General features: G+C 40.4%; 2 protein-coding genes and 1 long non-coding RNA gene across 14 annotated transcripts; 1 reads left to right on the plus strand and 2 right to left on the minus strand.

The window, feature by feature from the left end:
• Positions 1–2,401: 2,401 nt before the first annotated feature.
• Positions 2,402–3,775, minus strand: LOC116919039. The gene is made up of 3 exons (XR_004391768.2): positions 3,501–3,775; positions 3,326–3,436; positions 2,402–3,213 (listed from the first exon to the last, which is right to left on the minus strand). It is a non-coding gene; the product is annotated as an uncharacterized LOC116919039 (long non-coding RNA).
• A 284-nt stretch (positions 3,776–4,059) lies between these two features.
• Positions 4,060–6,581, plus strand: LOC116919038 (gamma-butyrobetaine dioxygenase). 3 transcript variants are annotated; one of them, XM_045171614.1, is made up of 8 exons: positions 4,061–4,615; positions 4,689–4,886; positions 4,957–5,093; positions 5,183–5,288; positions 5,365–5,567; positions 5,634–5,800; positions 5,875–6,062; positions 6,196–6,581. In XM_045171614.1, the coding sequence occupies exons 1-7, from the start codon at positions 4,298–4,300 to the stop codon at positions 6,030–6,032; spliced, it is 1,287 nt and encodes a 428-aa protein (XP_045027549.1). In that variant the 5' UTR covers positions 4,061–4,297; the 3' UTR covers positions 6,033–6,062; positions 6,196–6,581. The 3 variants fall into 3 exon arrangements, with proteins under 3 accessions (XP_045027550.1, XP_045027549.1, XP_045027548.1); XM_045171615.1 differs by lacking the exon at positions 6,196–6,581 and having other exon boundaries at positions 4,060–4,615; positions 5,865–6,033; XM_045171613.1 differs by lacking the exon at positions 6,196–6,581 and having other exon boundaries at positions 4,062–4,615; positions 5,875–6,153.
• LOC116919034 (voltage-dependent calcium channel subunit alpha-2/delta-3) lies at positions 6,169–24,418 on the minus strand. Of its 10 annotated transcripts, XM_032924892.2 has the most exons (30): positions 23,782–24,418; positions 23,566–23,647; positions 18,006–18,113; positions 16,359–16,623; positions 15,735–15,866; positions 15,373–15,638; positions 15,155–15,265; positions 14,799–14,991; positions 14,560–14,696; positions 13,482–13,790; positions 13,167–13,289; positions 12,849–12,920; positions 12,610–12,663; positions 11,421–11,501; positions 11,255–11,329; positions 11,062–11,169; positions 10,908–10,979; positions 10,690–10,843; positions 10,575–10,620; positions 10,363–10,505; positions 10,259–10,285; positions 10,096–10,189; positions 9,835–9,867; positions 9,176–9,271; positions 8,498–8,616; positions 8,279–8,418; positions 8,031–8,206; positions 7,727–7,962; positions 7,221–7,651; positions 6,169–7,143 (listed from the first exon to the last, which is right to left on the minus strand). In XM_032924892.2, exons 1-30 carry the CDS (start codon positions 23,928–23,930, stop codon positions 7,045–7,047), a joined length of 4,131 nt encoding a protein of 1,376 aa, XP_032780783.2. In that variant the 5' UTR covers positions 23,931–24,418; the 3' UTR covers positions 6,169–7,044. The 10 variants fall into 10 exon arrangements, with proteins under 10 accessions (XP_032780783.2, XP_032780789.2, XP_032780786.2 ...); XM_032924898.2 differs by lacking the exon at positions 13,167–13,289; XM_032924895.2 differs by lacking the exon at positions 12,610–12,663.
• Positions 24,419–25,525: the final 1,107 nt, after the last annotated feature.

Consider the following 25,525-nt stretch of genomic DNA (forward strand, 5'->3'; position numbering starts at 1 on the left):
TGTTGTTTTCTTTCTCTTTACTTCATTTTTTTTTTTGGACTCGTCCGCTTCTTTCTATCTCTCTTTTTGAAAAAAAAAAGAAATTAAATAAGAAACAAGACTGAAGGATATATCTGAAAGACCCCCCGCAAAGGTATTCACACTTGAGCGTGCGACGGCTCGTCTCTGTTGTCTACCTATAACAGGCCAACAAATATTTGAACCTTTCGTTTTCTGGTTCTTAATTCTTTTATTTTATTTTTTTTTTTTTGTAGTTGTTTTTCCGGGAGATATACCGATGATTTCCCTTATCCTTAGTTCGGCAATTTCTAATATATGTATAGTAGCCTAAAGCAGCGTTTTCTCTTAAAGGGAGGAAAACAAAAGAGGGAAAATACGAAACAATATTCGATATCTATGGTATAGATATTATACATATAGGCCTATGCATTTTAAGTAGCTGAAAAAAAAGGGAGGAGGGCGAAAAAAAAAAGATCAAGCCCCTCTGGTGAATTGAAGCCAAACTGACGTATTCATTGTGATCGGAAGGTGTCGGCCCAGTGTTTCTTTTTTTCTTCTTCTTCTTCTCCCCCCTCCTTTAAACATTTTCGAATGTGTTTCGTTTAAGTTTCGGAAGGTGCCGAGATTCAATCAACTAGGGTGTGATGTATCTGACACTGTTTGGTTATATATGATTTTTGGGTTTCGGCCCTCTTCTTCTTTTTCCTTTTCCATAATAACAGCAGTCAGCAGTCCAAAGATCCCCCTTTTTTCTGTTTTATTATGATTTTAAAGTTTTCTTTAGGTTAAAAAAAAAAACATAATTCCCCCCTTTTCTTAAGTTTGGTTAGAGATTGTTTCTCTCTTTTTCTGACCGTTGTGGTGTTGATGGGGTGATCCTGTACAACGGAGCGAGCGCTTGTATATACATACATCATAACACACCGGGTATATGCTTTTTTTTTTCACCCTTGATGGGTTATACGACCGGTGTAAATAGTTAGAAAAAAAATTAAAAAAAAAAGAATACCGGCCCCAAAGCAATCAAATGAGGCAGAAAAATCGACACAGCGAACCAGTTCATATAAGAAGAGCAAGAAGGGAGAATGTACCGCGTCTTAAGATGATTCCTCCTCGATTCATTTAAGGTATAAGGATTTTTCTTTTTTTTTTAGCCGCTCTGGTTGATATAATGAGAAGAACAAGAGGCCAAAAGAGGGGCCCACAGAGGTCAGGACCGCTTTCTATATTCTTCCGTGTCTATATGGATCGATGCGACCACGTCTTCGGCGAGATATAGGACTTTAAACATTGGTGCATGTTAACACTATATAGGCCTCGTGTTATTCCATCTTCCTTTTTTTCTTCTGATGGGGGGGGTCAAGAAATCAAGTGACGGCACCAAGCGAATGGGCCGACCTCCTCCCCCCTATTTTTTTCATTTCATTTTTTTTTTTTTGCTTTAGATTTTTTTTTTCTCCGACGAAACCGTTTGATTTGTGATGGTATAACGTACGGCCGAGGCGCGAGGCATGTCGAATTCGTGGCATCCCTCTGATTAACCGCGATAGTGGACCGACGGAGAGGGGTGTGTTTTTTTTTTCCCTCTCTTTCTTAAGGTGGTGGACGATATGATACAAATCAGCTCGCGTTCTCTTTATTTCTCTTTAGAGTGGGTCTAGCGCAGTTATTCGAAAGATCCATCCTTCTATCTCTCCTATATATAGAACATAATCGATAAGCGCATTGTTTCGTGTACTTCAGGTGGGCCCACACATACCACCACCGTTGAATACCCCCCCTCCTAACCACCTACAATGTTTGATGGAGCTTAATTGAAGAGCTTCTCGCTCGCTTCTCCGTCCCCCCAGTGATTAACAAATGCTCGATTGCCTTCATCCAATGCAGTTCGATCACCGATAACGTTATCGTGGTTATGCCACTTTTTGAAATAATACAAACCGTCACGAATAGAAGTATTTTTTTAAGTGGCTTTCATTCTCCGAACCCCTCTTTTTAATTGATCTAAGTATTGCTCGCCATGGTTCATTTCGTTTGATTGTAGATGGTGCGTGCAGCATCGAGGACGATGCTCCATTCAACTGCTGCAAGTCAGAGTCTTTACGGTTTCCATTTTTTAAAAAACACGCGACGTTTTCGTTTGGCTATTTCGTGTTTCTCCTAATTGGCCGATACTTACTTTTTCTTATTCTACTAATGTCGAAAAGTTTTATTATTTCCTGCCAATATTATATCGAAATGCAGCAATATATTCCGGTGTTAAAAAGTAGTAAAAGCCTTGACAGTTTTTAGTATCGTTTCCAGATTATGACCCCGACAACGATATAGGACGTCACAAGTCTTCTTTGGTAATGACGGTAGTGAGCTCGAAATTCAGAATAATTTATTAATAAGTTAAACATTTTGGAGTAAAATAAAAGTATGGTAAAACAGACAAAGACCGTGGCAAACTGATTTCTGCTAGTTTAGGGATAGCGAACTTCGTGTATTTGCTTCACAGTCAGATTTCGGCGTTGGAGTAGACCTACTATGTTGCGTTAGAATACATTTGTCATTTAACAATAAAAGCTGGGAAGTTCTCTGTTTCCCGTATTTCTTTTCAATCTAGGTAGTTGCAAGGTTTTTAATTTCCCGATAGAAATTGTGTCTAGATAACTGGAATAACCACTACTTTGTGTCCCTTTTTTTCGTCTTTTTGTCAACAGATGGCAGGTGCTCACAGCAGTTGCGATTCTGGCAACCTGGTTGTCGTTGCTACTAGCGCGCCAGTAGAGACTGGTATTATTTCTCATGTCATAGCACGAGACTACATTATCTAATTTCAAGTTTTCCTCCACGCTATGCATTAGGTGAAATGAGTGGTCGAGCCTATTCCACCAACAGATTTTTGGTGCTCGACTTCATATTTGGCTATTTCACCGACACCGACGGCCTGTCGGTACCATACAGACTCCCTTACTCACCACAGTGGCGCTGCAGTCAATCTATTATCAGAATAGGCTATGCCGCTATAGCTGATGGACATTGTTTGTTGTTTCGTATGGACATTGTTTCGTCTACTGCTATTGGTCTACATTTTCTTTGTTCAGTCATTTTTTAAACTAGGGGCCCTCACTCCGTTCGCGAAGTTCCCGATAGGGTCCGGCCTGGTCGCCATAAAAATCCCGGAAACCGTATGCTCTTCCGGCAAAACTAATGACATGGGATATCCGTCTAATCAAGAAAATCAAGTTAGTTTATCAATGGGCGTACAGTTTCTTTAACAAACGTCCAAACCGGATGAACTAGTTTTCAAGTTAAACGTTATCTAGCGTTAGCTACTTACCTTTGGCAAACCTAGAGTAGGCCTTTGCATCGCCCTACGTAATCAACACACATAAATATAGGAAAATGTGACGGTGAACTCTGCCGCTATGTCATCTGAAAAAATAGAAATCTGCCAAACAGAAATTAGCATGGTAAAAATGTATACAAAAAGCAGAAGAACAAATGGTAGCTACTTGCTGATGCAATGACTTTGGCGATTGGCAGCCCAGTAGAATGAGATTATATAATTTCCTTCTGTGGTGGCGCTCGAAGGTCCTTGGGAGAGGCAATCAGAAGGACGGAGAGGGTGTGTCATTGACAGTCCGAACATTCGCGTTAAGTCGTGAAGACTATGTGGGATTAGTGCTGATACTCCCACGAACGTCACACCACCTATGGAGGAAAGTCTCGATTTCCATGATTAGCATTCAATTCTGAATTGAAATCATGTATTTTAAGCAAAACTTGAAAGTTGGCCAAAAATGGAAAAGTGGGAATGAAAAGGAGCCCTAGTGAATTTACTTTTCTAGCACAAGAACTGATAATTAAAAATTCTAAAAATAAAAAAAAGTGTGTTTTGCCCTATCACCCCTTTAGACGACCGGCCTCCTAGACTAGCGAACCTAGCGGGGAATCCTGGAACCACTTAGTAAACACCCGCCGGTTTTGGGATAGGCGATAGTGTATTATATCGTGCCTTAACCATGAAGTAGGCCATGCATGAAGCTGCACGCCATCTAGAAGCCATTCGCCGAAATCTGATCCAACCAAAACAAAGTGATGGCGGTTTTGTGGTTTTGGGTTGAAGACTCATTTAAGATAGTAGATTAGTAGCAAAATTTTATCTCAATATGTGAACATCTTATCTCACCTTTCAGCTCAGTTACACATTTTCACGCATCGTATATTGTAGCTGTATCAAGAATTTCTACATCTAGTATTGAAGTTTAAATTTTGACAATCCCGTTCTAAATTATAGATAGATTGGTCAATGGCTGCAAAATATTTCATTCGCAATATCACTGCCGGCCTATCTCGGGCGACAGTCAGCTCTCAAAATGCCATCAAGCGATTTCCTCTGATTACAAATTTTTTATTGACCAACAGACAAGTGTTCACTGCATGCCCTGTGGGAATTGAAGATAAACATAACCGCCTTGTTGTTCATTGGAAAGAAAGCTTGACTGATGAGTATCCTCTTGTTTGGCTGAGAGATAACTGCCAATGTTCTTCCTGCTTTAATCAGTCATCTCAATCCAGAACAATTAATTTTTCACAGTTCCAACTAAACCAAACATTGAGGCATTTGGTAAACCTTCAGATTTTTACTGCAATGAAATTGATTGTATTTAGATATTGACACATTACTTTTTTATTACAAGGCCATTTCTGATAATAATGTGGAGATACACTGGGAGGATGGTCATAAAAGTGCATATGACTTTAAATGGCTGAGACAACGGAGTTTCCACCAAAAAGAACAGCAAAATTGGCTAAAAACTAATAAAGAACTGTATAAAACATGGGATGCAGATTGTTTTAAGAGAATCCCAGTTTTTGATTTCAAAGGTGTCATGCAGGTGACATCCCATATAGATGATTTCTATGTTCTACATAACATGTATAGCTATTTTGTTCTATTCACGACAGGAAGACAATATTCTACTAGACTGGCTGGAGACTCTAGGTGTTTGGGGTGTTTGCCTTATTAAGAATGCCCCTCATGGTTTAGGACAAGTGGGATCACTTGCAAAACGCGTTGCATTCGTCAGGAAGACCCACTATGGGTAAGTGCCAAGTGGTATTCATTTTGGTATTACCTGAATGTTTGTTCCATGTTTTGCTGCAAATCTTGATAGAATTTTCATTGTACCAGTGAGGAATTCAGTGTCCAAGCCAAAGCTGATGCCACTAATGTTGCCTATACCCAAGGACATTTACAACTGCACACTGATTTACCGTATTATGAATACAAACCAGGGGTAAGTTCGTGACGTAGCCTACTTTTAAGCTTACGGTCCAAATTGGGTAAATTATTTCATTTATTTGTATGTTTAGATAAATCTGTTGCATTGCCATATACAATACAACGGCAACGGTGGAAACAGTCTTCTGACAGATGGATTCAAAATAGCTGAAAAACTTCGAGAAAATGATCCGGAAACGTACAAATATTTGGTGGAAACTAAAGTGACATGGTCAGATATAGGTCAGGAAAATGGCAATCATTTTCACAAAATTCACCATGCCCCAGTGATATGGTATCTAGACTTCTGTTAAATTTTATTTCACATCATCTAAACAATAATTTTTGCATGTCTACTCAGTGAATCAGATGACGGAACCATCAGACGCATAAACTATAGTCAACCCCAACGAGATTCACACATGGTTGTCCCTATAGATCAGGTTGAAAAATGGTACCGTGCTCTTAAAAATTTTTATGACTTGGCTACCGATGCACGTTACCTCATCGAGTTCAAACTGAAACCAGGTAATTGCCCACAAGCTAATATTCGAAATGTTCGGTCAAGAAATCGAGAAAAAAAATTAAAAAGTTATTTGTAGGAGAGATGGTAACCTTTGATAATCTAAGAATATTACATGGCCGGACTGCCTTTGGCGAAAACCTCAAAGGTGAGCGCCATGTTCAAGGGGCTTACCTCGATTGGGATGAGGCTCGTTCAAGAATCCGTGTGTTGAAAACAAAACTTTTAGGCAACTAAGAATAACAATTCTTTACCCACAAACAAAACGTGAGTTCTGGTATTAATGCATTTTCTGTGGTGATCAATTTTATAGACAGTATATATCATCTTTAGTAGATAATAAATGAATTTAATTGAATATTTTTGCATAGAATTCAATAATAAAATTGTTATTTATTAGAGAACTTTTTGTAATTGGACCGAAGGTCGTACTAGAAATGTAGACCATTGGCATCCTCATGAGGAAGGTTTGAAAAAAAAAAAACGCTCTTTAATTAAAGAAGGGAAAACCAAGCACGCAAGGGTAATATAAATATTTCCAGTTTCAATCGAAGCATCAATAGGGAAAAGGAATTTTTCATGAAAAGCACTAACAAAAAAGAGACGAGACTCGACAATCGATGCGCATAAACCACAGAAGATGAAAAGAGAACAATCGTGTCTGCAGTAACAGGCATTTTAAACGACATGAAAATGTCCCAAACCCAAACTTTCTTTTACAAATTTTAATGTAATATCAAACGTCAATGTGAGAATAAAAAAAAAATAAATAACAAAACTTCTGGACTCTAACAGTTGCAAATAAATAACAAGCTTGTCAGTCGTCACAAATACAAAGTCCATGGACTTGACAACAAACGTAAAACCATTCGCAGCCAGATGAAGAAGCACGCTCCGTACCAGAAAATTTTTAACAAGTGATATGTATGAAGTAGGCTTAGTACGTCCTCTTATCCGGCTGAACTAATTCTTAGAGAAGTCGTGTTGCACCCCATCACTACTCGCTCGCATAATTCACATACATAAACCAGGTATCGCCATGTACATCAATCACTGATAGATCCATAATAAAGTAGGGGCTGCTGCTACAAGTTGACCACAGTAAAGAAACATTTAAAATCACCAGGAACTACGGGCCCTACGCAATGAAAACAAAATCTTGATGGCGCGAAAATTATGAATCATCCATCCAATCAACCGTAATAATTCCAATTGTAACAAGTGATGCGGAACCATATTAGGCAATAAATTAGATAGCTTTTAGAATTGAATAAATTATGGTTGTTGTCATAAGCAGAAGAGACGGTAGCTGCAGGCTCCCTTTACCACACTGCTTTATTTCTTCCTCCTAGATGGGGAGAAAGACACAAGGTAATTGACTTTTACAAGTGACCTTGCTGCAAAACTCTCGTGATGTTTTCTTACCTCTGGATGATAACTGAGACAAACGGAGGGACGAAGACGATACAAGTTCTCCTGAGGTCGTTCACAGAACAATGACTCATTGACTCTGACCTCTTCCATTTCAATCTTTTGTTTCTGCGTTTCACATCTACACGTAGTGTCTATGACCAGCAGTAGCAGATTGGAGTGGGGTATTTTGTGCGTACTGTAATGTCTCTCGCATTGACGGGCGCCTAAGTTGTTGGAATTGCAGTTCTGTTTCCCTTTAACCGAGTCGGGTTTATCGCCTTTAAATAGTTTTTCAGGTTGCAACACGTACAAATCCGCCTGTTGGTCGCACGGCCGTGGTCGTGTTTTATTAGCGTAAGCGTTATCCATGGTAACAGCTTCATCATGAACGATTATGGAAATGTCTCCGTCGGCCATGAATTCGCCGCCAGTTGGGGTTGGCCCTGCATCGTTGTAATGGAATTCAAAATAAAGATGATCCTTGAAAAACCACCTAACTACTATGCACTAAGACCTACCGGGGCTTTCGTCATTATCTTCGTTGTGGTAATCCGCTTGTTCTTGTTCCATTGCCCAAGCCCAGTCCGGATTCATCAAATGAGCAATTTGAGTTTGGAGTATTAACCAAGTGGCACGGCCTACCATCCATTGAACGAACCACTTCATGTAACGTAATGGTGTTAGAATGAAATTAGCGGCACTACGGTGTCCTTGCATATCCTTGCAAACCGCTTGGTAGTCGTAAATGCGAACCCTGAAGAAATAACGATCGTGATACAATAATAAAAAGAAAGCACTGTGAAAGTAGCTTCACTACCGTACCTTTTAAAGACCCCATAATGGATCAATGAATCCATAACAAGCCAATCAATTTCGCCGAAAAATCGTCCTGTGTCTCTTTCCTCTTTTGAGATCACGATATAGCCATGATTGTCTACTACGTAACAGGACAAGTCGCCGGAACTGCATGTCCTTCTACATTGTACTCCGCCGGTGCACTGGAATAATCAACATAATTGGTACCATTAAAATCGCCGGGAACTGAATTCTGAAATTAGACAATCGATTACTCCTGATGTGATGTTGAAGAAGGTCTCGCGGAAGGCGCTGTTCTTGTACTGAAGACCTACAACAGCAGCGGGTGCTTTGTATCCACCCTTCTCGACGAATATGGCATGGGAAGCAGTCACGACACTCTCATTGGTAATTCCTAATATGCAGTGTTGGTGCACAATGTTAATGAATGTCTCTGAACAATGGCTTGCTTAATTAGTCGTCGACTCACATACCTGTACCGGTACTGAAAGGCACCGAGTAGACAAAGCTATCCGGCTCCACGGAGTATTGATCGACGGCCCTCTTGTACCAAGTCTGGTCAATAGCGTTGAGATTGGCCTCGCTGAAATGCCTGCAGACCACAAATGCCAAAAGTATAAGTAAGTGGCACAGTTATGCCAGTTAAACAAGCGGTTATAAAAGAGTCGTTCTTGAGAAAACCAAATCACACATACTTTTTAAATAGCCTAAGCTGGCCAATCAATCTAGTTACGCCAGGAATAAGCGGGTTACAACATCTACAAATACTTAATGGCTGCATTTTTGGGGAGAAGCATTTGTTTGTGTAGCCCATCTACACTGCTTCCGTAACAAGCCGTAGAAAATACCTCGCCGGTCTTCGTCTTCGTATGATGAACGGAATTTCTAAGCGAATCGTTTTGCGCAATGTTCGACTACTCTGGAACCGCTTCCTAAATTTTCGGGGAGCTCGTTTCACCCTTCTCGCATGTTCACGCCATTCGACATGTCTCCGACGTATTACATGCAAACTTTCGAAGTCAACCCCGCAAATGTGTTATTGTTACGATATCATTAACTTGCATTAGCCGATTATTTCAATTGTTTAGTATAAAGAGACAATATCATAATTTAACCTTAAATTGAAATCATTCCTTTATCAGGACGCTTACTTGTCGTCAATGGTGCTGATGTCCTGCCAGCGCAACAGGCCACTTCGTGTGGCGACGAAGGCGACAGAAATCCCGAACAGCTTGAACATGGCATGTCTAAATAAAAGGAAAGCGAGAAAATAGGAGAAATATTACTTCCATGTGTCCAATCTCAACTTTTCCTTAAAGGCCCTACGCTACGAGCGAGGAGGAGGCAAATGTTTCTGGCAAGATACATTTGCAACATCAAAATCAGCAATGTCATATGGGCAATTAACAACATCTTCATTTTTCCAGAATAAATTAGAAAGCAGCTTGATAAAGAACACTAATTCATTAATTCCTTCCGAGCAGCGATTAGATCAAAAACATTAGAAGCAGCAATGGAAATGTCAAAAAGAAAAACATTAACATTTTCCGCAATGATGGTTCAATTATTCAGCATAGAAAACGAAGCTTTTCTGCGTCTTTCCTTCTGCGAATAAAAATTTGATTAAACAATATTAGTACGATTTCTAATGCTGTGCACTACATTACAGGTAGATCCAGTGCATTTTATATTACGACAAATGTCTAACTAAGAATTAGACTGGCCTAATGTGGGGCATCAGGATAGTGACAACGGTATGCCAAAATAGGCAACGTGAAGTGAAGGTTACGTTACGTTAGTGATACGTTACCTGGCTAGTAGTGCCATGAGCATGCCTAAACCTCTGTGATTTAGTGCCGGTGACACAAAGAAAAAAGAAATTTTGAAGGAAAAATAGATTTTTAAATGCAAAAAAAGGATGCAATGGATTAGTGGTGCACGTATAGACATGGTGAATACATTTAGACAAAAATTAAGGTCTAATCGTGTTAGGTACGTGCTTTGTTTTTTGTGAATGTGAACTATTGTGTAACAGTTATTTAAAATATAAAAGTAAAAATAAGAAACTTACGGATCTTGACGGTCAATGCTAAGAGAAATATTCTTATCGAACACTTCGGTGGCCTGGGCATCAAAAATCAGGGACTGCATCAGATGTTTGTCACCTGGAAAAAGACAAATAAAGAAATCAACATTTTTCCAGGGGATACATTCCTGCCCATTAAAATACGTACAGTAAAAGTTATCGTCTTGCTTGTGGGCTTTGGAAAATAAATTCACATAAAATCAGAATGTTAACAAAGGTAATCAATTGTCTAGGATTGGCAAATTTACTTACAGCGGGCACTGTCGTGAGAGGGTCGCGGGTGTTTGGAGTTCCATCGCCAACGCTCCCGTTGCGTCCGATCAACGAAGTGCATTACTTGAGCTTCGGGAGAATCGAACGATTTCAGATGGTCGTAGTTGTAGCGACAGTAGATCCTGTTCATTGAAAGAGCAAATAATGAACCATCAAATCGAGTAAAAGAATAACTAACTCGTGTTCATTACCAGTCGGGGTGAATTTTCCAGTTCTTGCCGGAGAAGAAGGATGAAACTGATGCGGATATATATATTTATATAGTGAGTGCCTTGAAGAATTGGCATTTAGTTACATGCAAGTTACCATTGATATTGTGATCAGCCATCAGACGCTTGACTTCGGTTTCAGCCACGACGCGAAAATGGCCGTATCCATCAGGCAGCGCCAAACCCAGGCTGTAAGGTGTGCCCTTCAGCCCACGGTAATAATAGCGCTGCCGACGAACGCTGACCCTTCTCTTTAAACGTAAACAATATTGTTATTGCCGTTGAATATAGATAAATACAAGAATAACATCTTACCATGCCATCGTGGTGAACCCTCACTTTGAACGACGTCTCACCCTCACGCCTTTCGATCATCTCGCGGCGCATCTAAATTGTTTGTGAAACAAACAGTTGAACATTTTTTTGTTAGTTTAACGAAGAAAATGCCTTTCGACTATTGAAGACTTACGGTCATGAGATATGTGTCGTTTTCACGTGGACCGCCATCTGAATCAACCAACTCAACTTCAGACAAATCGACCGTGTTGTAGTTGGGTTTCAGAAGTCCGTCCGCGTCCTTTTTGACATCGACGAAGCAGCAGAAAAATAAACAGATTAAGGCACATAGCTTCAGGGTTGGATTGAATATTCAGTCTTTCTACCAAAGGTCGATGATCGGGATGATGAAGTACGAAGCCATTGTTGTTGACAATGAATGAGTAGCCGTTGACTCCCAACTAATTGTTTAAGTTTAAACGACCAAACCAATAGGAAAAATTAATTAAAAAGATAAAGAAATATCGATATTAAAGTTCTTCATATTGATACCTTGTAGGCCGGTGTGCGTTTTTTCAATTCTGTGACTGGTATGTCTGTACCAGCAACCCCCAGAAGATTGGCTGTCCTTACCTGATAGCGCGTCATGAAGATTAAATTACGAATTTGACGACCTCAGAAATATCAACGGCACTCTAAATCTATCTAGACTCAAACACAACACAGTCGATTGCGAGATAGGGAGCGATTAAAAAATCTACTATCTACGGCTAAATAGAACAGCGTCGTGCAAAGTTACGGTATAAGAGGACATGATCTCATGAATTTGGGGCTCAATGACACAACTAAATTTTCTATATTCACACTAGCATACCATTTACTGTAATTAGTTGTCTGAAACAAATTTCTTCAGCAACGGAACACTTGAATGCAAAAAATCAATTGGTACGTATAACATTATCACTCTATATACTCATATCACTTTAGTGCTACTACAAACTTCCACGAATATAGAATCTGTCAAAGGCATTCACACCCTACACTGGATGTGTTAGGTTGCACAATGAGTAAATCTTTCGGGAACCTAATCTTCTACCAGACTATGCTATGTATAATATACCACATGGACTAGATATATAGAAAACACTAAACAAGTTTCTAGGTAAATACAATAGCTATGGGCTACATTTACCTATTCAGAATAACGGTAAGACGAATCATTACGATTTAAATTATATGATCAGAAATGACCTACAGGTACAAACAAAATCTATATGAAAGCCTATGAATGCCGGTTAGAATGGCTGCTTCTCTCAATATTTCTAGACTATTTGTAATTCTGTTACAAATTTCAGCACGGACAGCGGCGATTGCAGCATCACTACGGAGCAGCAGGATCAAAACAAAACCCCTTCTACCATCATGCAACTGCTGCGGAAATACTTTCGTCAAAATTGTCTACGGCACAGACTTACTATCTTCCATACAACTCAGATTTCACTATGGCTTTATGACAAGGATCAAGTCAACGAAAAATAATAATGAAAATTATAATCAATGAAAGAAAGGTCAAGTGCTATGGAAGATACTGTATCCGAGACTAGATCGCGGAAAATAGAAGAAGGTAATCGAGCTACCAAAGTGTGTCTAATGTATAGCTGCAACTATGAGCTATCTATTATTCTATTAACAAGCTCTACTGCTGCTCAAGTTAGCATCTTTGGTCGGCTCGTTTCTTTACCGTTCGCGTTTTTTCTTCCCAGATGTCGTTGATCAGTATTTTCTCAATGATATTCTATTGCACAGAAGAAAGTTTGTTTTATGTTTCACTCAACCTCCCACTGTTGTTTGTGTAAGATTAATCAGCTTTAAAAGTAATGTTATCATATTAAGTAGGAAAAAATCACAAAGAGCTTTTCTTCAAGCAAATCGATAAACGAAAGACAAAATGTTAAGAATCTGTGTAAACTGATGTCTTACCGAAAAGTTCTTGCGGTCGTATACTGGAGTGGCCACTGAGATGGCCATTAGGAATTTCGGTTTGGTCCGCGTCTGTTATTCCAAAGATTAAGAGTTAAAAGAAATGAAGTGATAATTTAACCGTATCAGCTGCTTACGAATGAAAAATTCTTCAACATAAACACGATGATTTTTTTAAACATAAAAAAGCTTTTGCGAAACGAAAGACAGTAAATCGCAAATAAAAATAACTTTAAAAAGAATAAACGCTTCTGAACAGCGAACAGTGAAGCTGTTTCATTTACAACACTTGTATAGTCACAAAAATATAAATAGGACCTCAATTCGTTTTAGCCAAGCTTTGAGAGTATCCGGCTTGACTAGGGCCTCAGCCCGAGGTCCATCGGGATGTTTAGTTGGAACAGAAGACACGGGATTAGGCGTCGTGCTGGTAACGGATTTCTGGACAACATGCATCGACGAGACCGACGATCACATCACACGAAAACATGCACATCGGCATTGATATTCATGCAAGACAAAACCCAAAGAAATGCAGAAACCTGTTAGCTATACATGCACGAAAAAAATTCAATGCGATTGAAACGTTTAAATTCAATAATCTAAAATTAGTATTCAATTATGAGAACTAACGCCTTGGCGGTTATGCTGCTGATTGTTGGCAGGATTGGCTGCTTCTTCACGCTCTTGTTTTATCCGGTGAGCATTGAGACGTTCCTCATTGACAAGATTGCCATAGGTGAGATACTGTTCAACAGTCATGCTGATAGTGGGTCTGCCACTAGCATCACGAGTATTGTTGCCCGTCACATTTGAAGTATCGTCGCTCTGAGCATTATTCCGCTCGCTGATCAACCGCAGGAGAGCACGGTAGTTGAGCGAACGATCACGCTGCTTCCGGCGCTCTCTGATCTCCCACAGCCAGTCACTCAGTTTGGGTTCCTGACATATTATAGGTTATGCAAGGGGAGGTATTTCTAAAATTCATTCACGAAACAGAATCATCACATATGCACACTCAGTTCTGCAATCGATTTCTTTCACGTAATGTCAAATCTGTTTCTAAATTATTAGTTGAGCCATCGAGTGTCATCTAATGGTTAGTATTTGGATTAGTATGTATAACCAAAACTTGTTAGCATACTGTAATTATTGGCTATATGTTGATTGTACAATCTATATGTTATTGTTGGCTAAACAAACGTTTACTGGACTCTAGCAAGGTAATAGTTGATGGCAAATAAGCGTGTCGCGTTCCTTTCTCCAATTAGTGCTATGCGCCCCACTGTCTGGAGCAAATTGTACGCAAGTTATGATGGCAAAGACCGTCTGAATGGTCTTTCAACTATGGCCTTTTCTTGTCGGTGGATTAATCCAGCTGGATCAAGATGGAAATTGAAAACAAGTGAACAGTACAGGGGAAAAATGATAAAGAGATGGAATATAAAGGGTTGATCGTTAGCAAAAAAGAAAAAGCAAGAAACGTAGGAAATCGGCTTGTTTCCACCTAAAGCTAGGACATACTTAATATTGGATTTGAGTTATTTATATTTTTTGTTTTCTGTTGCTTCTAATCTTTCTTGTTCCGCTATTTCTATGGATTTACTGAGGCCAGAGATGATGTTCGAATTGATTAACGTTCCCCATAGATTTTGGTATTGGGCATACGAAAACACACAACCAACGTAATGATGGAAACAGTGGAACTTACCGCGATGTCGATATAAGCAGAAGTCCAAATGACAGGGTGGTCTTTTTGGTACATAACCATGGGACGCGAGAGAACCGGAATATACTTGAGAACCTGCTCCCGGACTTCAGCCAAAGACGTGACTCTCGCGAAATAACCTAATACAGCGAATTGTCAATATCAGTCTCGACGACGAACAACAATCGACACGAAATTCCAATGGAGGGTATACGTATGTTTTTTTCATTATTCTACGGAACCTTTGTTGGCGCACGCCATCCAATTGGTAGCAGCTGTGTCGATGATTTCCCGTCCGATGACGTAGGTAAAGACACGCACTGGCTTATGCGGCCAATTGTATTTTTCGAATATCTCGCGATAACCGACTGGAGCCCCATCTGTCACCAACATAATAGCTTGGTTGCACTGCGACCCTTGCGTCGTCCGATTATACTGTACATAAATAATTAATAAGCTTTAGATAAACATGAACTAAAAGCACAGCTCGGTGTCGCCATATGGGGATTTCAATTTCTTTGTGATATTTGAAAGTGAAACATGTTTCCCTCTTTTGGCCACCCTACTAATAAATGACAGAAAAGGATAATTAACAAACCTTAGCCAAGATTTCGAACGCGGTCGTGAACGCTGACGTGAAGTTCGCGATGTCGCTTGTCTCACTTTCCATCATGCCATTCCGTAATTCTCTTACATTCTCCAAATTAGCCTTTGATAATTCATGTACACATTTACATATTGTTCACTCCTTATAGTTTTTTTTTTTGTTTTGTGTGGAAAATATACGTGAAATTGTCAGATTCTAAGTCCTAGTACCTGAACTAGTTTATCTTTGAAGCACGGGACGACTGGAACAGGAACTTCGCTGAACTTGTAGATGTTGATAAAGTCGTTTTCGGAAAGAGTATCGAGCAACGTCAGAACGACGTGCTTAGCAATCTCTTTACGAACTCCTGTCATCGAGCCGGAAGTGTCTACCAAAATGATCATATCCTTGGGACTGGCAGCTGCTTGAAGATACCACGGTCTCAGCCGACAGTCGAACAAATCGGGTTCCCATTCACCCTGACCCCACTTTGTAGCTGTTTTTGGTTTTTCGTTCAGTAATAATATTATGAAATCAATTGTGACAACTAGAAGGAAAACAATTTATTGTGCAGTTACGTGCGGTAACATACCTGGATACTGTCGCATAAATCCTGTAGAACTGCCGAAATACTGCCAAGTCAGAGATGGATCCGATTCGTAATTGGTCATGAAAATGCGATCAAGTTGTTCGGACCAAAGGATGCCATTCATCACGTCTGGCCCTATTTCGTGAAGAGCAAAACAGATTATGCAATCGCGTTAAACTAGAGTGCCTACGCGCTACCCGAAGCTATGAATTCAAGATCGATGGATCAATCTATGACCGTCGATCTATAGAAGCATTAAACACACCCCCCATATATATCAAGCAGGTCTAGAAATAGGGGAGGATTCTGGTTTTTATTTCCCCGTGCCTTCCGGTTCGACAATATCTTTGCACGTTTCACGTGAAAGCTGTATGCTTAACACGATATATCGGCTCTTAAGAGCAGCACTCGGGTGTCGAACGGATTGTACATTACGGTAGCTTAGACTCCGCATCGCAGTCGAATGGCGTTCTAGCGTTTGCCCGTCTTTATCGAAATGGCGAGACTGTATATCACGCAAATAGCTACTCTTGGACAGTTGAAATTATTGGAAAGAATCGAATTCATTGGCTGTGTTTGAGCATAACAGTTGGGCTCATACATAATCATAGCGTTTCGAAAAATTACCTCCATCGAAGACGTTGGTGGGCACGTGAACGGCGCTGACGCTCGTGTTGACGCCTACATTACCGAAATGTTGGCTGTTGGACATGATAAGTTCCTTGTGGTTGTCGAGCAGTTCACCGGCCCTCGGACCCGATTTATGATACATGTTCAGACGCTTGGCATTGTAGTATTCGATAGTCTCGGCACGTTGTCTCATCTCGTACAAATCTTGTCGTGATAATCGCGGATGTGAAACGGACAGCTGTTCCGCCGCGTCCATAATCCTCTGTTACGAAACAATCATTTGGACGCGTAATTGATAAGCTCAGATTTGATCATTGTTGATACACTTGTATGGCTATTTACACGTTCAATAACTTAAAATACAAATGAATGGATTGAAATTACTTTAGTGATCACTATGATCTCATTCAGACTTCAAATTTCAGTGTCATCTTGGGCTGGGTAAGGTAAAAATATTTGCTTAGAAACAATAAAATCAAGTTCTTGGCTGTTATTGCTTTTTTCCCCCCGTTTCATTGCTGGAATGCACAAAATTTTGAAAATTCAGAGGAACGTACAGTCACAACAGACTTTTAAGACGGGACAGCAATTCTATAAAGTGGAGCCATGTAATCCCTCCTGCTACGGCCAATAAGAGAAAATGGGAAATGGAGAATCTAGAGGAAATATGAAAGAAGAAGACGACGAGACAGCAGTCGATTTCCTAGCCGCTGTTCCTTCCCAACGTATAAATGAGAGTTTCATCCAATTGCCTAACCCAGGGATGTGTGTACACCAAAGTTAGCCGTTCGTTTAGAGACAACGGCGCTGGTATAAAACGCGCTACAGTAGTAGCCACTGCAGCAAAAAGGCAAAACGCCAACAACGATGGGAGGTTCTCTCTGGTCTCCATGGCGATCTTCTTCCTTTTCCTAGTGCACGTCATCCTGCCGGACGCTGTGGGATTGTGAGGTTACCAGCCTACAACCGCATTAGAGGTGCAGCTCACATCTTAGACACACAAGTCTCTACATATTGTTATATCTCTTGGTTTTCCTTCCTTTCTTGGCAGAAATGCGCATACTTGATGAGACTCTTCTACGCTGGAACGTCTTTAAGGTTCAGTGGTTTGGTTGCTTTTACCACCATCAAATTTTGCCAACATTATCTCTGCATCTACTGTACGTACCTCAAACTTTAGAGACATTTAGAACTTCATAGTTTGATATGTTAGCGTTTAAAGACGTTTCTTAAAGGAAAGAAAACTTTTTATTTTATTTAGTATAATCAACTTCGTGCAGATCTTTCTGTATAAAGTAGGACACTATGGCTCGGTCTCGTACGTCACATAAAGATGGTTTCCTTTTTGCTTGCAATGTACGCCCTAGAAAGCGGATCGATGACGCTGCGCCAAACTTCATCTCACTATTACTTCTATCGTGAAGATCTTGGGGGAGGGAGTGGCATGAAACAGAACGTCTATACAACAAAAAGTTGCGCACTTGCTTATTCCTTCAACGTTTTGGCATTAGGTTTTGGAAAGAATTTTTAGGCTATAATCGATAGAAAGATTATCTGATGAAAGCACAAGTTTTATTTGTTTGGAATGTTTTCTTAATCAGAAAAAAAAAATATGAAAACAGTGAGTCTTTAATTTAGTTTTACCTTGATAGCTTCGATTTTGTCGCCCATCATGTTCTCCATTTCTTCGGCCATCTCTTTGACCATGGCGAATCCATCCACTTGCTCAATTTTGGCTTCACTTTGATAGCGCTGAAAAACAATCATGAAAGAAGAGAAAATGTAAGAAAAACATCAAATTACGCCCATACGTTTAATCTTATTGCTTTTACTCTTATCAAAATAAAAGTTTCACGAATAGAATGGCATTGTGTGCTCTTCCTTTGTGCTTTCCCGATCCTCTTTTTCCCTTCTATATCCAATCCAATCGAGGGTGAATTTAATGGACAAGCCAAATACAAATGGATGATGGCCGACTTTTTGCCTTGATTGCTATGATGCTAGGCAACGTGGCTGTTAATCTAGAAAACGAGGGCAGCTCAAACATCATAATACTATAGGTCCATCGATCGTTGGAGAGCTCATCTTCGTAAGGGCGGCGTCCTGGCAAAACAAGTTGAAGGAAAAGGGCTTTTCTGTCATTGAATACATTGACGATACTGCCACTGGCAAAACAGTTGCCATTATATGCTATTAGTTTATACCGTAGTTAGCCAAGCAGAACGAGGTGGATCGATCGCAGACGAGTTACATAATCTTTATTTCTTGTGATTTGAAACGAACGTTGGTTTCTATGTTGTGTACCCAGCGATCCAGCCTATGCTCTTCAACCAAAAAACGGAATCGAATGCTGACAACAGACTTTATTTGATATCCTCGTAGCAGTTTAAGTAATAGCCTATTGGCTACAATGCAATTCTGTGGAAATCGATCACGATCCTTTACCAAGAAAATTCTGAAAAGATTTCTTTCACTACCTCGCAGTAAGGGAGCTATTATAAACAGCCATCTGAAAGAGAATTTTTGTATGTTATGGACTTTTGTGTGCAAGTTTAAATACAGCCTTTTAATTTCTAGGAAAAGGAAGGTCAAACTAAAATAGACACTTAGGATCTTGCGTATCAGCTCTTGTGCAAGCTAAAAATTGCCCAAATAACCGTAAACAGACGCAAATAACTGGTTTGAGTCATATGTGTGGGCTACTCCTATGTGCATAGCGCTCATATTGATTTTTGCCAAGCACGTACAGTAAACGAAACAACATTTGGCTGTCTGAAGGAAAACTCGTTGTGAACTAGTATCTGGCAGGATTTGATTTCCTTCTTTACAATTTTTTAATTGAAAATCGTATCTTCAAGAAGGGTTACCTTAATTCGTAATGAATTTAATTTCTGGTTTATTACACTAGCGATACATAATTTCTCCAAGTTGTACAGCTTACGAGATGGCAATAACTTTTGATTTCGAATTCTTCAAACCATTGCCCCCCCCGCCTATAGATCTTCTCCTTTGGGTAATCATCTATCAAAAGCGGGAGGATAAATATTTCCATCTAAGTATACCAACCCATTTCTTCTCTTTATCTCTAGGTTACTTGCCTCCCCCCTCCCCCCCCATTGCTGATCAAGCATTGCTTTCCTTCCGGCCATGCCCGCCTTTCTATGCATAACTACGTATATGTATGTCTCCTACATATATACGTATAAATGCATATAGATAGGCCTACCTTTAGACTTGTTTATCCTTTCCCATTTCTTGAAGGCCCAAGCCAGAAAATCCGTTCCCATCAACTTCAACCAGCCTTGCTCGCAGCTCAGTCTCTTCCGGCTCTTTTTTTCTCCTCTCTCCAGCTCTTTTAGTTCTCTTGTTTCCTAGCTCTCTTTCCCTCCGTTTCTTGTTTTGTTTTTTTTCCTCCCTATAGACTGACACACCAAATCCCCCCCCCCAACTTGCAATTGATTTTCCACTGTTGGTCTGCTTCTTTCCCTCCCTTTTCCCTCGTCTAGCTTATCAAAACAAAAGAGGAAACAAAATGGCGTGAAACCCGTTAGGGGTGGTGTTTGTTTGTCTGTGTGTGTGCTCACGAGTGATTCGCTGTGTGTGCCGTTGTTCTCGCGAGAAAATGAAGAAGCGCGCGGCTTCTTTGGACACACATATCGATCAAGCTGCAAAAAGGGAAAAATAAATAACTCGAAAAAAAAATGGGGGAAATGTAAAAAGGATGGTTATAGTAAAGTGTATGGAAGATCCAGTCTTCTTCTTCTCCGAATCTCATCTCTTCGTTCAGTTCTCACTCCCCTTCTGTTTACGTAGTCACTCTTGCTGGTTTTTTTGCCACTTCCGGATATAGCTGCCTAGTTCGAATGAAGAGCAATTCAGACTGTTTGCTTTGTAGGAAATATAAGGCCACAGAGTGCCGTTTTCTCTGTTATAAGCTGGTTGGGTTGCGTGTGCGCTGAGAACTCGTGTAGAACAGCATCACGCAACTATAAAGATTCTCTTGGCAATCGTTATACATCCGCATTCCTCCTGTTTCCGGGGTGATTCTTTAACCTCCTTTTTTTTTTTTCCCCTTTTCTAAATTCATCTTTGATTCGTCTCTCTCCGTCTATCTCTTTGTCGCCGTGTCACCGCTCTTTTCTATACTTGTTTCGTTTGGACAATTCGATTGCCACACCGAGTATTACAATTCAGACGGGATCAGTATCCAGTACGCTCATTTTTTAAAATCCCGCATCGAACTATAGAACGGCTGATTAAAAATGAGCTGCTCGTCTTAAGCGGATTTTTGTTGTTGTATGGGGCATGTTAGTTGTTGCTACAACAATACTTGCTCTTTAGGCATACTTAACTATCAAAGAGCATTGTTGCAATGAAAAATTAAAACACGTTACAAAGCTGCAAATCCCACATGATGTGGATAAAATCAAATCAAGAGAGACGAGCTGATGTCCTTACTTTCAATAAACATGGTAACTATACAATGTGTTTTGTGAGCTGAAACCCTCCTAGTGACAAAATGATGTAATATCTCCTAGACCGTACAACCCCACCCCCTCACTTCCCTTGTATAAAAAAATCTATCACGTAAGAATATCGGCAAGAATATAGCGTTTTTCTTTCTCGCATCTTACTCTTTGTCTCTTCTGTTTCATGAGCCAAATGAGATTTATAGCACAAATAGAACGCTATATAGACCATGCAGTATACGCTCTCCTTTGCTGATATTTCGGCGGTTAGATCTAAACAGCCAGCACCATCTTGTATCCTGTTTATATATATGTTGCAACTGTTAAGATCGTAGACGTCGGGGCCGATTTATCTAGATGGGACACCGCAAGCAAAACTTTGTTGTTTATCCCCAACAGATCCCCCGTCAGGCCAGGGGTCCCGATGATCAATGATAGGTCATCGATTATTCAGGGACGACTAGCTATTCTCGTTACACCGTAAACAGTCCCCAGCTTCTACTTTAGCCCTCCCACTTGGATGACTTCCGCTGAATGTATAAGTTATTACAAGGAGCACAAGAAACATCAACGGTATAAAGCGATTCTGGTGGCTCGTATGTCATTTTCCTTCTTCCATTAGTCGAATAAGACAGAAACAAGTACTCTACAAACAGATTGATTGTCACGTCACTGAAATAAAGATTGCTTGTGAACGTGCGGGTCGAAGAAGTTAGTTTGTGTTATAAAATAGTTTCTCAAGTTCTAAATGCATCATCGTCTTCCATCATTCTTCTCGGTACATTTGCAACAATACGTTTAACTAGCAATACACAATTTTAATGAAGTATTTAGTCGCCTTATAATTCTTCTAAACGAAACTGGGAAAGGTTGATTTTTATGCAATTTGAAAGTTGGGCGACGTATGGCTGTTTTTTGTCACCTTAGCAGCAGGGCGATAGCGTGCCGAAAGTGAACTGCATACTGTACAGAGTCTTTTATGCGAGACCTAACTTCCAAGTTACAATATTAGCCTAATAACTCCGCAAAAGGCCCTTTCGTTCGTTCACTAACTTTGTATGATACATAAACTCAAGAAAATTTTCTTTCTGGACATTCAAACACATAGACACACAAAAAAAGGACAAAAAACTTCACGTCGCGGACAGTTCAAGTTACAGCCTATAAAAGAAAATCAAATAAAGGAAAGCGACGCCAAACTACTGCGTATATATATATGGAGCTATACTCAAAATGACCGGTCGATAACTATATGGACAGTTTTTCTACACCATCTGTTCTAGGTCTACCTCCCTCTTAGATTGTTCCGGCATTTCTCCTTCCATGTTCTTTTTTTCTCGTTTACATCTCGATTGTAAGAGGATGCAACGTCTAGGATGTGTCAGTTCCAGATCCTTCGGTACAGCCCACCATGACCTCCTTCAGACTCGGCATTTTTCCGCACGGGCGGACTCTGCACGCCACAATATAATGGCGATAGCTATCGCACTGTACCGTCTGTCCCCCTTCTTCGTTTTCTCGCTGGCTGTTTTTATGACTTCTTTCCCTGATTCAGCGCAATAGTTGAATCAAAAGAATGAACCTCGTTTCTTTCTCGTCCACACCGTCGTCGTTCCTCCTCTATACATTTAGAACTATGTAATAGCGCAGCCTATGTGTAAAAACAACGTACTTCCTGCCAGTCTGCTTCCCTGTTTTTGTTCACATTCCACTTGCTGAAGAGTGACAAGCTGTTCCGGCCAGATCGTCAATAAAAGAGACGCGTTAAAGGCAAAAAGGTAATATAGGACAAGGAAACAAGTCAAAGTAATCAAGAGTGTCTCCTATCTATGACGCCTGTCGTAGATTGCCATAGTCCTATATTCTCAATGTGTCTTTATTCTTCCGAACATGTTCTGCGACAATAGCTTCTCGACCTTCATAGATGTGCAGTTTGAGAGCCGACAAACGTGGACGCTGTTCTAGTGCACGCGGGATATGTTCCAAGTGATCTGACGTCAGCGTTTAGCTAATCGGTGAAAGATCTGTCAGACAACAGCGATGCGTCCGTTCTACATTTGTGGTGCAAAGCAAATGAGTGGCTGAGAATTGAAGCTGTTGAAAATTGCGCTATTTGTAACGATTTTGCAGGGGAATTCAAAGAGGGAGTGCAAAAGCATCATGCAAATTGATCGATATTGGCCAAGGGACTTCAGTCAATAATCGAAATGGGCATTCACTTCCATGCGTAGCCTACATCTCGCGTTTCCATATAGCACAAGATCCCTTACTGTTTGATGCGAGAGATCCCATCAATTCGAATATAAAGTTTAATCCCTTTTAAGACCTTGATATGCAGTTACGTTTTCAAATAAGTGTATCCGTAGGTGTAGCATCAAAACTTTGAGGACTTTCACGTCTATGGCCGTTTGTGTTAAGTGGATTTTAGTCGGAAGATTCTTTTTTTACGGTCTACACAAAATTGTGCCTTCGTCGCATACCCCGGACAACCTTCCTTCCAAATCGACGTGTATCTTTTGAGAATCGAGCCAATGCATCATCAATAATTAAATGCTCTAATGTTTGCATTTGCTGACCAAACGCACAGTGCTTCTCGACTAGCTGCAGCAGAAATGTATACGCCTATTACAAACATGAACTTTGAAAAAGTTATCCGTTTGGATTCTAAATATGTACGACCAACATTCCCCCCATGATGGTTGCATTTTTATGATTTAATAGATATATAGGCCTACCTCTTTAATTTCTCGTATCCTGGTGACTTGTTTTCCAATTTCCCACATCTGCGCACCGAAGCGGATGGCCCAGTTCGATATCCTGAATAATTAAACGGTCAATCGACCATCGGTTACAATCGATTTCATTAGATATACATAAGACCAGCTGAGTTCTATTCTGGCAGAGCTGATGATCAATAAAATAAATACAATTGGAAACAGACAATGACTTACTCGACATGAGGTAGATCCGCTTCAGCTGTTCTGACTGTTCCCAACGATATCACAGCCACTGAAAACAAAAAGACCAACTTCGTCGACGTCATTGTTTCTCTTCTAGATAATACAGTGCAATGTAATTCCGAAGAAGGTGTCCCACTCATCAGTTTTATTTTATTCTGGCCTTTACAGCGTGTGCAGGGTCTTATTTTTAGACCGGAGGCAGAGCACGGTGGAGGGCTCTTTCACTGCCGCTAAGCAGACGACTTGTGTGTAGGAATATTTGCACTGCACAAGATATCACATTTCCCTTTCACGTTGTACTCGTTGTAACCGAGATCCTTTTACACACACGAGAAGAACGGAGCACCTTCAGTGCACCAGAAATGTAGTTAAAAATAATGCAGCCACCCGATCGCTGCTACTGATTACGAACCCCAATATCCTTCAACCAACTTGAACCGGATTTTAACTGTGTTAAGAAACGAGAAGAGCCTCACGCCTCTTGAACAGTTTACCAACACACACTGTGCAAAATTTCGCCCTTTAGTTATAGCCACTTGAGATGATGAAGTCGGTCACGTTTTTCGAACAACAAGGTTTAGACCACTGTCTGACGCTAATAGAGTCTCTTCTAGTTCTGGCGGCGACAAGCCGACCGTCGGACGGCAGTGACGGACTGCACTAGCCGTCAAGAATAGAAAATGCGATGGTCCACACGCTCCTACCGATCCTGCAGTTAAATCGAATATCCTTTACGCGTCTTTCTCGGAAGGCCTAACCGCCCGGCGAATAAATTATTATTTTTTAAAGAGCTTCACTGCGCATATGTTATTAAATGTCGAGAAGACCTGTACGGGTGTTTTAATTAATGCCTGGAAGCTCTTTGTGACTGTTGGTCTCATTTAATGTCAACCGACTGTTTCGGTGTTGGTGGAAGCATCCGCATGATAAAGGAGGGGTTAGAGAACCTATGGATCTTCTTATACGAAATGATTTGTTCGCTTGACGACGTAGTGTAGTCGCTGTCGGGCTGTATCGACCGCCTCGTGTTCAGTTCATGCGCACATCGACTGTAGTTCTCCACCGGTGTCTGCGTGAAAACCTGCGCTTCGATCCTATTTTCTCATTTTATCTCGAAAAAAAAAAAAAAAAAGCGGGAGGGGAATAAAGATATCCAAAATAATATTCAGTTCTTCAGTTTTACGATCAGTTTTGTTTCTTTTTACGATAATGTCAAGGGACTAGCGTTGGCTATTTTCACCCGGGTGCCTTACTCAATTTAGCGTGTAGGAAATGAAATCTAACACACGAAAAAACCTATCAGGATATTTTCCTTAACGCGGAATGATGGTGGTTACCGTTTTGCTTTTCGTTTTTCACCGCCTTGGCCGGATGAACAAACGATTGAGGAATCAAAATTTAAAGAAGGAGAGGGAAAATGATTAAATTATGGGAAACAGAGCCGCCGCAAAGGAAACGGAATACGGGACCGACAGAATGAGAAGGAAAAAAATATGTACGGGGATTGATGGATGAGTTGCATGATCGCGTTCTTGATCCAAATATGCTTATTAATTTTGCTTCTGCGACGCTGAGTGAACCAGCCAATTCATATCACCAGAAAATTAATTGCACATTTCGCAAATAAGACGCAATTGCATCTGCCGTTGGTTGATTGTCGGCGGATGATGACGCAATTGAGCTTGAAATTTGATGTAAGTAATATACTATGGTAGATGTCAAAAGTGTGTCATCT

Source organism: Daphnia magna, linkage group LG3 (assembly GCF_020631705.1).
Source record: "Daphnia magna isolate NIES linkage group LG3, ASM2063170v1.1, whole genome shotgun sequence".
NCBI classification, from domain to species: Eukaryota; Metazoa; Arthropoda; class Branchiopoda; order Diplostraca; family Daphniidae; genus Daphnia; species Daphnia magna.

What these genes read in the sequence shown, in the direction of transcription:
- LOC116919038 (XM_045171614.1), top strand. Translation starts at nt 4,298, where the DNA reads ATGGCTGCAAAATATTTCATTCGCAATATCACTGCCGGCCTATCTCGG. An exon ending in ATTATGAATACAAACCAGGG is followed by an intron (nt 5,289 to 5,364) that starts GTAAGTTCGTGA and finishes TTGTATGTTTAG; the next exon opens with ATAAATCTGTTGCATTGCCA. An exon ending in CACCATGCCCCAGTGATATG is followed by an intron (nt 5,568 to 5,633) that starts GTATCTAGACTT and finishes ATGTCTACTCAG; the next exon opens with TGAATCAGATGACGGAACCA.
- LOC116919034 (XM_032924892.2), bottom strand. Translation starts at nt 23,930, where the DNA reads ATGAGTGGGACACCTTCTTCGGAATTACATTGCACTGTATTATCTAGA. An exon ending in GGCTGATCACAATATCAATG is followed by an intron (nt 10,621 to 10,689) that starts GTAACTTGCATG and finishes TATCCGCATCAG; the next exon opens with TTTCATCCTTCTTCTCCGGC. An exon ending in TGGAAAATTCACCCCGACTG is followed by an intron (nt 10,506 to 10,574) that starts GTAATGAACACG and finishes TTCAATGAACAG; the next exon opens with GATCTACTGTCGCTACAACT.